The 14,725-nt window shown below is 40.9% G+C and overlaps 3 protein-coding genes across 3 annotated transcripts in view; all 3 read left to right on the plus strand.

Moving 5' to 3' along the window:
- Positions 1-3,415, plus strand: part of LOC118232213 (B-cell receptor CD22-like) — a 109,329-nt gene extending 105,914 nt beyond the window's left edge. Inside the window, exons 5-7 of the mRNA XM_035426980.1 lie at positions 106-453; positions 556-774; positions 2,976-3,415. Of these exons, the coding sequence (XP_035282871.1) occupies positions 106-453; positions 556-774; positions 2,976-3,382 (974 nt within the window). The 3' untranslated portion in view covers positions 3,383-3,415. The remainder of the gene's footprint in view (positions 1-105; positions 454-555; positions 775-2,975) is intronic.
- Positions 1-14,725, plus strand: part of LOC118232142 (basement membrane-specific heparan sulfate proteoglycan core protein-like) — a 1,449,502-nt gene that overhangs the window by 279,468 nt on the left and 1,155,309 nt on the right. The window lies entirely within an intron of this gene.
- The window catches only part of LOC118232256, a 333,592-nt gene that overhangs the window by 160,767 nt on the left and 158,100 nt on the right, over positions 1-14,725 (plus strand). The gene's annotated exons all lie outside the window — the stretch shown is intronic.

Consider the following 14,725-nt stretch of genomic DNA (forward strand, 5'->3'; position numbering starts at 1 on the left):
GTATGTGCGTGTGTATGTGTGTGTGTGTGTGTCTGTGTGTGCATGTGTGTATGTATGTGTGTGTGTGTGTGTGTGTGTGTATGTATGTGTGTGTGTATTTTTCAGGTGTTCTGTGCCAGTGGGAATGGGGAGTGACTTACACCCCTGAGAGAATCTGTGCCTTAAAGGGGTCTTCAGTAGACATGCGCTGCACTTACTCATATCCCCCATACTGCACTGTGCAGAAAACATTCTGGTTTATTCACTGGAATGAGCCACAGGGGCCTGAGGACCTGTCCCAGGACTCAGAGTACACTCACCGTGTGGAGTACCTGGGGAATCAGAACAGTGACTGCACTTTCAGAATAAACCAACTGAAAGAAAGCGATTCAGCAATATATCGCTTCAGGTTCCTGACTGACAGCCAACATGGAAAATATTTTGGTCAGCCTGGAGTCTCATTGACAGTTACAGGTGATTCTAAACTTGCTTTATATACTATTAACTGGCAATACTCCTAATCATTTTCTAATAGAAACAGAATGGTCTTTTTATCATGTTGATTCTTGTGTGCAGGTCTTCAGGTGAAAGTGACAGAGAATGAGGCACAGAGTGTAACACTGACCTGTAGCAGCACCTGCACTTTGAGTGGCAGCTCAACCTTTACCTGGTACAAGAATGGAGAAGTTGTGCCCTATGAGTATAAATACTCCCTCAATGTAGCCAGCACTGATGATACAGATCTCTACTCCTGTGCTACAGGAGGAGTCACTTCCCCTGCAGTCAATGTGAAATGTGAGTGTCTGCCCACCTTCTGTTTTACTGGGAAATAATGCATGCAGGGCCGGCCCGAGGCATAAGCGAACTAAGCGGCTGCTTAGGGCCCCCGTGGCCACCAGGGGGCCCCCATGCAGTATTCATCCCCTATCGCAAAACCAGCGTTATTAATTTAAAACGGAATGACAACCGAATATTTCATAACAACGTAATGTAAGACGGATTTTACAAAGCAACCACGCCCCCCCCACCCAACCCCCACCCCCCACCAACCCGGGCAACAGATTAAAAAGGGACGCCGCCGCCGCCTCCCCCCCCCCCCCCCCCCCCCCCCCCCGAGCCCAGGTCGACAGGATTGCTCTTAGGGCCCCCGAAACCCTCGGGCCGGTACTGAATGCATGTCTGTATTTATGGTCAATCCTACTCCTGCGGAATAAAATATTCTGTTTAAGAACAGGAAACAGGAAAGGATTTGTTTTAAATCACAACAGAGAAACAGCACACCATGGGGAGGCACAATTTATGGTTGATCTTGAGTGATGATGAGCGGGGAGATCAAAGGTCAAAGCACATTATTTCAAAATTGTAAATTTATTGTGAAAATCATGATCATATTGCTAATGCTTTGTCACTGTTGTTATGATGATGTCTTTATGAATGTATTATATCAAAGTGTCACCTCTATTGAATGTATATAATACCAATTTTGTTGAATAACTCAGTATATTGTGTTATTGTATTTCTTCTTCTCACTCAGGTGTAAAGGTTGAAATGAAATCTAACACAGTGAGTGAGGGAGAGCAGGTGACACTAACCTGTAAAATCACCTGCACTGACTTGACTAGCAGACAAACATTCATCTGGTACAAGAATGGACAATCTCTACAAAACACCGCACAGAAATATAACTACCTTCAGTTCACAGCCAGCAGTGGAGATGCAGGCAGCTACTCCTGTGCAGTAAGAGGCCAAGAGAATCTTCTGTCCCCAGTAGTGACTCTCGGTGTGAGATGTGAGTATTTGAAGACAAACTCATACATTTAACTTTACTGAGTCTCATTTGTTATTCATTTTGAAAAAGCGGTGATGCAGTTGTACTTTAATGTACCTTTAAAAGACATGAGAACATGCAGAAGAGCAACCTGCAGATAATGATTAGGAAATGGAAGTTATTATGTTTAGAAACGATATCGGATTAAGTTCATTCTAAAAATTGAAAGAAAGATGGCATTACAATAATAGCAGTCAAACAAAATGACATATTGGAAACATTGAGGAAAAGGAAACATACTTTAACTGAGGTAAGTGTGACATCTATATAAAACTGCAGGACCTGTAATTATCTCTTTCAGATTCTCCTAAGAGCGTCTCAGTATCTCTGAGTGAAATAGTGGAGGGCAGTTCAGTGACTCTGACCTGCAGCAGCGATGCCAACCCACCAGTGCAGAGATACACCTGGTATAAGAATAATATAGCTGTATCCTCAGAGACAGGAGGACCAGTGGACAGTTACACCATTAAAACCATCACACTGCAGCATGCAGTAGAATACATCTGTGAAGCAGAGAATGCGATGGGGAAAAACAGATCTCCTCCTAAACATCTTGATGTGCAGTGTGAGTATATCAGTGCATCACAGCTTCAGACACACAGAGCAGAGAGTCAGTATCTCCTGAGTGTCTTTGGGTAACTTCACAGCAGTAAGACGCTGAGTAAAGCAGTCACACTGGCCAGTGGAGGAGAAATCAAATATAATTACATTATCATACAGTGATGAGTCTGATCATACTGACATGTCTTAAGTAAAGCATGTTGTCATTTTGAATTTGCACAGGGAAAAAAATATCACATGTAGTGGTTGAACATTAACAGAATGAAGATATCATTATTAATGAACATGCTAAAAATGATTATATCTAAATATAGCTGTCACGTTTGAAAACTTGTCTGTCCTGCGAAATGCCCTTTAAAAAGATACAGTATATCCAGTTCATTATAAAACAAAGCACGACACACTGGGATATTCACATTGTGAGATTTCAGCTCAAGTTTAACCTTTACTTTGAAATAAATGTCTCTGCTAGTGCATTGATATGCAACACAGTGAGTGAGAAATGATATTGAATTTAACACATTTTTCGAATGATTTTAGATGTTCCCAAGATCACCTCAGTGAGACATCTATATAAAACTGCAGGACCTGTTATTTTCTCTTTCAGATCCTCCGAAGAGCGTCTCAGTATCAGTGAGCCCCTCTGGTGAAATAGTGGAGGGCAGTTCAGTGACTCTGACCTGCAGCAGCGATACCAACACACCAGTGCAGAAATACACCTGGTTAAAGAAGACTGGATCTGTATTCTCGAGGAGAGGATCAGAACGGAGTTACATCATTAAAAACATCACACTGCAGGATGCAGGAGAATACTACTGTGTGGTAGAGAATGCGATTCGGGCAGAAAGATCTCCTCCTAAACATCTTGATGTGCAGTGTGAGTATATCAGTGCATCTCAGCTTCAGACACACAGAGCAGAGAGCCAGTATCTCCTGAGTATCTTTAGGAAACTTTGCAATCGTAAGACACTGAGTAAAGCAGTCACACTGGCCAGTGAAGGGAGAATCTTATGAAGATATGATTAATTTAACATGATGAGTAAGCCAGATGATACGGACATGTCATAAGTTAAACAAGTAGTCATTCTGAATTTGCATAGGGCAAACAAACATACCATATGTACTGTAGATGTTTTATACCAAATAATAGTTACTCTTAATGCACCAAGCAAACAGGTTTTGTGTTTCTTTTTCTATTTTTAACCTTTCTAAATAATGCTAAATAAAATTTCTTATCTAAATTCTGCAGTCATTATTGAAAGCTTTTTTAACCTGTGTCTCAAGGCCATTTACCAACCCCCATAAAACTATGCAGTAAATTCTACTCATTTCCAAACAAAGAAAGAAATTTGAAGTGTGATATTTCAGCTTCATTTTAAACTTTCCTTTGCAATAAATGGTTCTGAATCTATTTGAGACAAATCACAGAGATTGAGAAATTATATGGAATTGAACACATTTCTCCATTGATTTTAGATGCTCCCAAGAACACCTCAGTATCAGTGAGTCCCTCTGGTGAAATAGTGGAGGGCAGTTCAGTGACTCTGACCTGCAGCAGCGATGCCAACCCACCAGTGCAGAGATACGCCTGGTTTAAGAAGAATGACACTGCTGCAGTCTGGCAGGCAGGATCAGGACAGAGTTTGAACTTTTCTAACTTTAGATCCTGGAACATAGGACAGTACTACTGTGAGGCACAGAACAGACTTGGAGCTCAGAATTCTTCTGCTCTACTGGTCACAGTGCAAGGTAAGGCCAGAACATATTTGATACAATATTTTATCTGATACTGATTATGATCCAGAGGCTACAAAGCAATGCTGATCATAATATTTGTGCTACAATCCGAACTGGATCATGGTACATAATGATGATGAGCAGTGTAACTAAAAGTACCATGATGCCAGCATTGAATTCAGTAAAATTCAAATGTACAGAAATTTCTAGTAAAGGTAGGCATATGAGGGGTGTATTTAAACATTTATAAACTTTCACCTTAAGGACCTTGGTGAGGCATGTTGTGAAATGAACACTGCTATATCATAACTGACAGGGCTACATCTCTCTGACTTTGCTTAGGAGGTCAGTCACTGATCGCGGGTGCAGCTGTGGGAGTGGCTGCCATTTTGGCTCTTGTGTTTCTGGGTGTTGTGTGCGTGAGGTACGTGGTTGTAAATGAGTTGGTTTGTAGTCACTCCAGTGTGAATTACTGTATGTCTGATTTAGACTGATAGTTTAAAACGAGTGTACATTTTTGTGGAATGTTTTTGTCAAGCTTTAGCTACGTTACATCATGCTGATGCCATACTCCCCCCTCTAATGTCTGATTAGTGTTTAGACCACTGCATTATTAGACATCTTGTTTTATTGATATGTCAATTTTATAAACTCTGACTGATGCGTTTTAGTGTCCCAATTAGTTTATCAAACCTGTATGATGGGGTAACAGAATCCCCTTAAAGCTTGTTCTTAATATGAATAATGTGGACAGTTACAGACCATAACAAAGTCTTGTCAAGCGCATCAATTTGCCCTTGAGCTGCAGTCAGTGTTGGTTTGAATAAAGCAGAACTACATTTACTGGGCAGGAAGAAGCCTCTCATAACTCAGGCTCATTTCCTGTGACCTAATAACATCTGAACAATAAAAAATATACACATACATGGGCACTATTACCTCAGCAATACACATCATTCAAACAAAAGCAAAATGCTGTTTATACAAGAGGGGGCTGTTTAAAGATTTGTGAGAAGGTAGATTTACTTTTTATTTTTCTTTTATCACTGAATAATCAGGAGGAGAAAATCAACAAATGAGACAGAAGGGGGCAGGCAGGTGAGTTAATGAAATCAGTCTGCATATGTGCATACATGTATTTATCTACGGATATAATATAATTTTGACAATGCATACTGCATTCTTTAAGCAAAAATGGAAATTTGGTTAACACTGTCTATAATGCATGATATACTTATAATGCATTAAAATCTGCTCATAATACAGTATAATTAGAGTTATGAAGATTGATTAATACTCATAATGCTTTATAACAGTAATCATGAGACATGATTTATTTATTTATATAGCACCTGTGTATTGCTAATGGGGATCCTAAATAAATAAATAAACCGTTCTTACAAATAAGTAGAAAGCATAGCAGTGTGTGCCATGTGACCTTGAAGGTTTATTAGATTATGTAGAGATTTACAGTATGAGGTTATGATCTTCTATGTGTTGACATGCTTAATGGAAATATTTCAGTAGTTAATTATGTGTATTCCCCTGTTAAGGACAGTTTCATTTTCTCGAAAGAGGTTGCAGTATGTGACAGTAACGTTACACAGTACAATACTGCTTATGTGCATGTAATTATCTGTGCATTACATAGAGAGCCAGGGAGAGTGACTTGTACTGTATGTGTTGTATTCACCTGTTTCCAGTGAATAAATACACACAGACTATTGTTGTGATGGTGGTTTACTGCTATTGGTTATTGCAAATATATGCTTTGGAATGAAAGAAGTACTTCAATATGCAATCTTTCCAAGATTTTATGAAAACCCACTGTAAAACAGGTCATGTTAGAGACAAGAAATCATATTAAGTGTATTACATTTGAATGTCTGGTTCAGCTGATATTAAACTGCTGATGGCATGTATTTGAAAATAAAACATTGATTCATCAGCTGATTTTTTTATATCAGGTTAAATGCACGTTTTGTCGTTAATGGGGGCGAGTAGCTCACTCCAGCTCTGAGGAGCTCACTGAAATGAACAGGACCTTTCTGTGGATCTTTCCCAACCTTCTCTTGCCTCTTTTCTTTACCCTGCAGGGGAATAAAAGCCCCATTTTTGGCAACGTCTCAGGGATGGCAATGAGTCACACTGGAACACAGGGTACGGACAGAGACGACGGTGAAGTTCCCCTCTACGCCTCTGTTCAGCCCGCTAACACCCACAACCAGGAAGAGCTTCTACCCTCCACTGTTCAAAAGCCACTCCCCCAGTGTGAGGAGGGTGTTCAGTACGCCAGCATCCAGTTCCGCCCCTCCAGTGCTGCCCCCAGGTGAGAATATCCCACCTTTATACTACCTGTGCTGACTGTCGCTGTGTCAGGTCTATTATCTCTCTCCAGCAGCTTTTATCATAGACTGCTCTCTCTGACTGGAGCCAGACGAGGCCTCTATGGAGTCAGTAGGAGAATGACCCTCACTGGATAGACCAGAGTGTCTCACTGGATAGACCAGAGTGTCTCACTGGATAGACCAGAGTGTCTTACTGGATAAACCAGAGTGTCTCACTGGATAAACCAGAGTGTCTCACTGGACAGACCAGAGTGTCTCACTGGATAAACCAGAGTGTCTCACTGGATAGACCAGAGTGTCTCACTGGACAGACCAGAGTGTCTTACTGGATAAACCAGAGTGTCTCACTGGATAAACCAGAGTGTCTCACTGGACAGACCAGAGTGTCTCACTGGATAGACCAGAGTGTCTCACTGGATTGACCAGGGTGTCTCACTGGATAGACCAGAGTGTCTCACTGGATTGACCAGAGCGTCTCACTAGATAGACCAGAGCTTCTCACTGGATAGACCAGAGTGTCTCACTGGATAGACTAGAGTGTCTCACTGGATAGACCAGAGCGTATCACTGGATTGACCAGAGTATCTCACTGGATAGACCAGAGTGTCTCACTGGGGAGAGCTGAGATGGGTGTGCTGTGATTTATATTGGGAAAAAAACATAAAGAAGTATTTAGATTCTCATAGCATGTACAATATTAGAAGTTAATGATAGCCAAAAAAAAAATCCATAACACTTGGACATGTAAGCATGTACAAAACAAACCCTGGAAACAAAATACAAATAAGCAGAGATTCCAGTACTTCTCAGTACATCTGTAACAGTTCATATATTGATGTGTTTGTAGGACCGGGTGTTAGCTTGATGCACACTATTTCTATATTTTGGTTGCTTGTTTGTTGCAGTCCCAAAGCCCAGTTCAAGTTTTTTTTTAATGTTGCAATCTCTCACTGCTGCTTTGCTAAGAACTTCTCTGCCTGGTCAAAAGAAGAACGTGGTAATATGAGGACTGGATGTTCCACTGATCTAGATTCATCATTTGGTTTGTTCAGCTTGTCAACTTTCTTCTCTTTTCATCTCCCTGGTGTGTGACCTCAGCCTATGACATCACAGTGATGTAATGTTTTCCAAAATTCCAGATAACTGTTCTGTGGCTAAAGCTTCTGCTTGTGCTTCATGTTGTAAGGTGTGTCCAAATGTGATAAAGGCTCAGGCAGGATTGACTGAAATGAGAATGAGAATGTCTGTGACTTTAATAGAGACTAAATGCGCTGTTTTCTCCATGCAGGTCACCAGCACCATCCGTAAAGGAAGACTGTGTTCTCTACAGCACACTACGAAAACTGGACATGTGAAAATGAACCAGGAAGATATCTTGCTTCATAAACTGTGGACCAATGCTGGTTAATCAGTTTAAATTTGGACATTTCTTTTAATGTGTGAGCATTTCCTGTGTTTTATCTTGAACTTTAAACAGCAAATTGTCTGCAAAGTAATCCTCAAGCGGTATGAACCAAACATTTCCTTCACTGGATTATACATTTAAGAGTATTTCTTAAAACCAGTGAACATAAACTCTCCTCATGAACTCAAACTGTGCCTTTGTCACATGACCAGGATGACTGTGGTTATTGGGTCTGCAAAGATGTACCCAGAATGGATCATTCCTTTGGCATTCTATCAACATTTACATGCATAACAGCTCATGTCTTCATATTGTACACAAAGTATTATCAAGATTTTGGTGCCTGAAAGCCATTATCATTCCTGAATGTATTCGTTGGCCAAGTATACTGGAGAATTGAGCTCTATATATAATTCAATTTTTTATTTTTTTTTATTAATACTTGTGTAACATTTACTTTATTATGACATTCTTGTGCACATTTTGTGATTATATTATGCTTATTACTGAACTGATCCCATCTAGAGTATAAATTCACATGAGGTGAATTTGTTTTTCACATTCTTAGTGTTTATTTTTGTACTACCAAACGTTAGAATTCAGAGCATACCTTGAATTTTTTAAACAATCATTCAATGAAACAAATAAAATAAACCTATGCTTGAACAATTTTGTAAGTAAACCGTGTACTGTAGGTGTTACCCCCTGGGTTCTGCTGATGGAATAGAACATGTGCAGGTAAGGCACTAAACAGGTACTTTAAAAAAACATCCCACATGTGTGATGGGGGGGGGGGGGGGGGGTGAACCAGACGCGACTGAACGGGAATCTGAAAGCTATCCACACAGGGTGGAGTAACCACAAGGTTTCGAAAGACTAGAGGAAGGCGACAAGTAAACAAACAGAAAATTAAATACTCCTAAGGGAGAATATCCCAGGTATATCGGATTAAGTAGTCCACCCATTAAAGGGTGATAAGCACTAAAGGACAAGGAGTAGGCTATTCAAACTAGACAGAACAGAATAATATACTCCTCTGGGCGGTAAGTCCTGCCATTAAATACTAACAAAAAACTACCCAGCAAAAAGGGCAAAACCGAACAGAAAAAAGGAGTATAATAAAGCTGTCTCATAAAAAGAACTGAGAGTGTAAAGAAGGTGAAAACTAAAGAAAAACAGCCCTCAAAATGAGGATTCATAGAAAAACACCCAAATTGCAATACCAAGTAAGAGATTGTGAAATTATAGTAAATAATCCCTTAAGTCTCAGCCTTCAGTACAACACAGATCTCTTCCAAAATAGGAAGAAAGACTGTTACAAACACACTCACAGAATACCGGCTTACGTGTAACCAAAGCTGACACAAAAGCACTGACTGAAGGCCAGCGAGAGCTAAAATAGGAACTACAGCAGGTGATCCCAATTAGCTCGATTAGGGGAAAGAAGTGACAAGGGTGCCCTCCAGTGGCCAAGGATAGCCACTACCACCCAGAACCATGACAGGACCCCCCCCTCCCTCTAAGGAGCGGCCCCAGACGGTCCCTCAGAACCACGCTTGCGAAAATCCCGAATAAGCTCAGGGTCCAAAATGTCCCTAGAGGGGACCCAACAGCGCTCCTCAGGGCCATAGCCCTCCCAGTCAATGAGAAACTGAACCCCTCTGCCCACTCGTCTCTCAGCCAGAATGAGACACCCTGCAAACACAGGCTCCCCATCAATGAGCCGAGGCGGGGGCGGCGGGTGGTCCGCCGGAGCCAACGCGCTCACGGGAACCGGCTTCAGACGGGAGACATGAAACGCGGGGCGGATCCTCGTGGAGCGAGGGAGCTGCAGGCGACCAGTGACAGGGTCGATCTTACGGATGATCTCAAAGGGCCCCACGCAGCGAGGAGCGAGCTCACGAGACTCTACCCGCAGAGGGAGATCCCGAGTGGAGAGCCACGCCCGTTGACACACCCGATAGGGAGGCGCAGGACGGCGACGCCCGTCAGCAAGTCTTTTCTGACTAGCAGAGGAGCGTAGGAGCGACGCGCGGACTTTTCTCCAAGTGGCCCGACACCGCCGGACAAGGAACCCGGCGGACGGCACCCCGATGTCCCTCTCCAGTTCCAGGAACAGAGGGGGCTGATACCCAAACTGAGAGACCTGTGGATGTGTTCCTGCCTCTCGCCCAATGCATGCTTGGATAGGCTCCAGCACCAGCTCCAGCTCAGGATAAGCGGGTATAAATAATGGATGGATTGATGGATGTATTGGAATAGGCAAAGTCTCAGATCTTAGCATCACTTTGTGTTGTAATCTGGAATAATTTTTTGTAAACATGGTAGTTATGTTTATTTTATAAGCGTAATATGCAAAAATGAACATAATTATTGACATCTGAATTTCAATAATACAGTGGGGGCAAAGAAATGAGAATTACCCAGTCTTTTTGAAAAGGCACTACTGGTCCAGCCCAGACACAAAGCAAACGACTCTGTATATTTTATTCAAACGCTTGTATCCGATAAAATCGAAAATGTGTATGACCTTCAGGAAGTGAGTCAGATCTGACATTCTACTTTTATATTTAAAGTGAAGCATTTCATTTGCGATCATATTCAGACACACTGCTCTGTCTGAAAGGCTATTTAATACTAATGGCACATTAGCAAAGCACTGAGGCCAGCTCATAACTCTCTCCTGTTAAGTGTATTATCATATTATTTCATTTAGTCAAAACAACGTCACAATATTTTGTGGTGCAAGAAGAATAAACTGTAATCAAATATAAAATAAAATGCATTTTCTGACTAGAAACGATTGCTGCTGCTTCCATACAAATATCATTCATCGAGTAAAAGGCTGTTTGAGTCTCTGCTTTCTGGAATCTTTGTGAGCTCTTCATAAAACCCAAAGCATTTTTAGGCATTAGCAGCACATTAATTCACTGTGTGTGCTTGTGTAGTAATTGCTATTATGGTATTTCTGCAAATTAACAGAATACTCTGACAGTCGTTGTTTCTGCTGTTCATTTTCACAATGTAAATAATAATCAAGAGCTGTATATGTGTATTTGGATAAATATTTTCAATCTGATGCAGCCATGCTCTTCAATACCTTGTCGGTAATCGTCCTCTCTGTGTCAGGTAAATTGTTTGTGTGTTTTCTTCCAAATGTTGTTCTGATGTTTCAGTCTGCATATATAGTATTTATCAGCATGTGTTCCTATTTATTAGTCTCCCTTCATTAACTCAATCAGAAGCAAAAAAAAGTGAATGCATTTAAATTGCATTAAAGAATGTATATAATTCATATAAAATAGTGTTCTACAGTACATTAGTTTAGAGTAGTGCAACATCGCTCATCTGAAGAGAGGGGAAAAAGAGAGAACTTATAAGATGAAGTTCCTCTTTACATTTTGCCTGCGAATCTCACATTGATTGGTGGCTACTGCCATCTACTGACATCAGTTAGTATTGAAATACAAGTACAATTATTGATGTTCCATAGTTTTGGAGAAGTTAGGTGCAGTTGTTTTAAAGTTTTGTTAATTGAATCCCTTATCTGTCATGTTGCCAAAACATCTGTGTTTTAAAAGATTTCTGAGCAGTGTGTTTGTGTGTGTGCGTGCGTGAATTTGTGTGTGTGTGTGTGCGTGCATTTGCGTATGTGTGTGCATGTGTGTGTATGTATGTGAATGTATACATGTGTTCGTGTGTATGTTTGTGCATGTGTGTGTGTGCACGCACGTGTGTGTGTGTGCATGTGTGTGCGCGTGTGTGTGTGTGTGTGTACACACGCCCGTGTGTGTATGTGTATGTGCGTGTATGTGTGTCTGCGTGTGTGTGTGTGTGTGTTTTTGTATTTTTCAGGTGTTCTGAGCCAGAAGGGATGGGTAGTGACTTACACCCCTGAGAGAATTTGTGCCTTAAAGGGGTCTTCAGTAGACATGAGCTGCACTTACTCACATCCCACATTTCACGCAGTGCAGAAAACATTCTGGTTTATTCACTGGAACAAGCCACAGGAGCCTGAGGACCTGTCCCAGGACCCAGAGTACTCTGACCGTGTGGAGTACCTGGGGAATCAGAACAATGACTACACTTTCAGAATAAACCAACTGAGAGAAACTGATTCAGGAACATACCGATTCAGGTTCCTGACTGACTGTTATGGTGGAAAATATACTGGTCATCCTGGAGTCTCATTGACAGTTACAGGCAATTCTAAACTTGCTTTATATACTATTAACTCCTAATCATTTTCTAATAGAAACAGAATGTTTTTTTTAATCATGTTGATTCTTGTATGTAGGTCTTCAGGTGAAAGTGACAGAGAATGAGGCACAGAGTGTAACACTGACCTGTAGCAGCACCTGCACTTTGAGTGGCAGCCCAACCTTTACCTCGTACAAGAATGGAGAAGTTGTGCCCTATGAGTATAAATACTCCCTAAATTTAGCCAGCACTGATGATACAGATCTCTACTCCTGTGCTACAGGAGGAGTCACTTCCCCTGCAGTCAATGTGAAATGTGAGTGTCTGCCCACCTTCTGTTTTACTGGGAAATAATGCATGCAGGGCCGACCCGAGGCAGAAGCGAACTTAGCGGCTGCTTAGGGCCCCTGTGGCCACCAGGGGGCCCCCATGCGGTATTCATCCCCTATCGCAAAACCAGCGTTAATAATTTAAAACGGAATGACAACCGAATATTTCATAACAACGTAATGCAAGACGGATTTTACAAAGCAGCCATCACCAAATGATTGTGCCAAAGCACACACCTAACTCATGTTTAACTGTGATTTAATTGATTTTCTGAGTGTTGCATTGACCTTCCTACATTTATGCATGCACTTATTTTACACAACTCTGGATTAAAGTCTCTGCTATATAAATGTTAATTGAAATGCTATATCTGTTTATTTATAGCTGGACAGTTGTTGAAATCTCTGTGGCTTTTGCACTCTTTACTGTCATGGTGTGCACAAGGTAAATGTTTGCAATGCAAAAGCATCTGGGTATCACTCATCACTGAGAAGACATGATTATAGAAATTCACCATTAGGTATCAGAGAGATATGCAGTATTTTTACTAATTTGCCATTGAATTCAGAGGAGCAGGTAGGAATGTTATGACAAAATGTCGTCTGGGATGGCTGATCCACAGCTCCTGAAGGTCTGTTACTCACCCCCCCTCCCCACTTTTCAGCAGGAAGAAGAGCACCAACAGAGAGAGACGGAGGAGCAGACGCTCTCGTACTGTAAGTAACAAGTTCCCACCTGGATATTCTCACCATTATAACCGTACCAGCCGTTCAGAAAAGCAAAGGCCAGTTCTGTGTACAGGCTGTATTTTTATGAAACTGCAAAGTCAGTAGGTCTGTGCTGGGCAGAAGACACAAAGCACAGATACACACCAGGCAAGTTACAGTTCAACCAGTTCATCACTGTGTGATGCAGTCAATTTCAGTCTTCTTCCTTATTTTTATTGGTTAAAACTACTGATGAATATTCCCCACTTAACTCTCAATATGTTGTACTTGTATCTGTGGATATAATTTAGTATGATTTTTTAACATGTGAAAAATATACTTCTGTAATGTAAATTCTTCAAGTGATTCTGAGATATATAATCAACTAAGTCAACAGAGGAATCCGTTCTCGGGGACAACAGAGTGGATAGGGAATGCAAGGGACTGTGTGGCCACTCTGGTTCCCTTTTAACAATGCAACTGGAGGCGCACTTATGTGTGACTGAGTCTCTTCCTGTGTCTCACCTCAGAGCAGAGCCTTCAGAGAGTGACAAACGCAGCCAGCGACACAAACTCTGTGCTTCAGAGAGCTGACGAGGCCTCAGTGTGGGATTAAAACACACAGAGGAGAGAATCTGCAGAGAATGAGAAATGGTGGAGATCAGGGTGAAAGAGCCTCTTTTTGTCTTTAACTTTGCAGAACTGCCATCTGTTTCTGCTAGTTTATCCATTTTATGAACAGCTGTTGGTGGAGGATTTTTCCCAAAGTACTGTAACCCTGCTGCAACATGCATGTTCATGTAACCCTGCTGCATACATGCTCCTGTGACACCGTTACACGTTTATATAACCCTGTTACACACACACTCATAACTCATGTACATGCGCATGTATTCTCTCACATTGAATGGGAAGATTATAATGCAGATAAATGCAGATTATAATCTCCAAACTCAAGTCACTTTTAAAGGCAAGTCACTTTAAAGGCAAAAAAAACAGTGTTTTAGTTTCACGTTTTACATTGCCTTGTTGTATTGAGCCCATATTTACTGTTTCTGTCTGTTTAGCTATTTGAAATAATGCATCTTTTTAGTTGTTTTCTTTACATACATTGTTTTATTTTGTGTATTACTGTATTACAGTTTATTTAAGCATTTTAAAGCACTCAAACCTCTGTTCTGAAAAATATTATCATTATTTTCTACATATGGCCATTATGATTTGCCTGCATATCCCCCCCCCAAAAAAAAAATAAAAATAAAAATGAATAAATAAATAAATAAATAAATAAATAAATAAGTTCCATTTTTTTTTACATGTGAGGATCTAGTTCATCTCTTTGAAATGTGAAAGATACAATAACTAACACAATACCGAACAAGAGGTTGTATGTAGTAAAAGTCATCTTTATGAAATATCAGCATTGAAATTTCAACTAATTATGTGCATGAAGGACCGTATAACTGGCAAAGCAAAACCAAAGTTCTAAAAGGTCGCATGAACATCAACGACAGAAACAGTGCTGCAGCACCAGAACTGAACAGAGATGTGAAATAAAATAAAGAATAGAACAGGCTGCACGAAGTGAGCGGCATTTTAACTTCCTCCACTGTCTGTGGTCAGGGTGGCA

Source organism: Anguilla anguilla, chromosome 1, assembly GCF_013347855.1.
Source record: "Anguilla anguilla isolate fAngAng1 chromosome 1, fAngAng1.pri, whole genome shotgun sequence".
Lineage (NCBI taxonomy): Eukaryota > Metazoa > Chordata > Actinopteri > Anguilliformes > Anguillidae > Anguilla > Anguilla anguilla.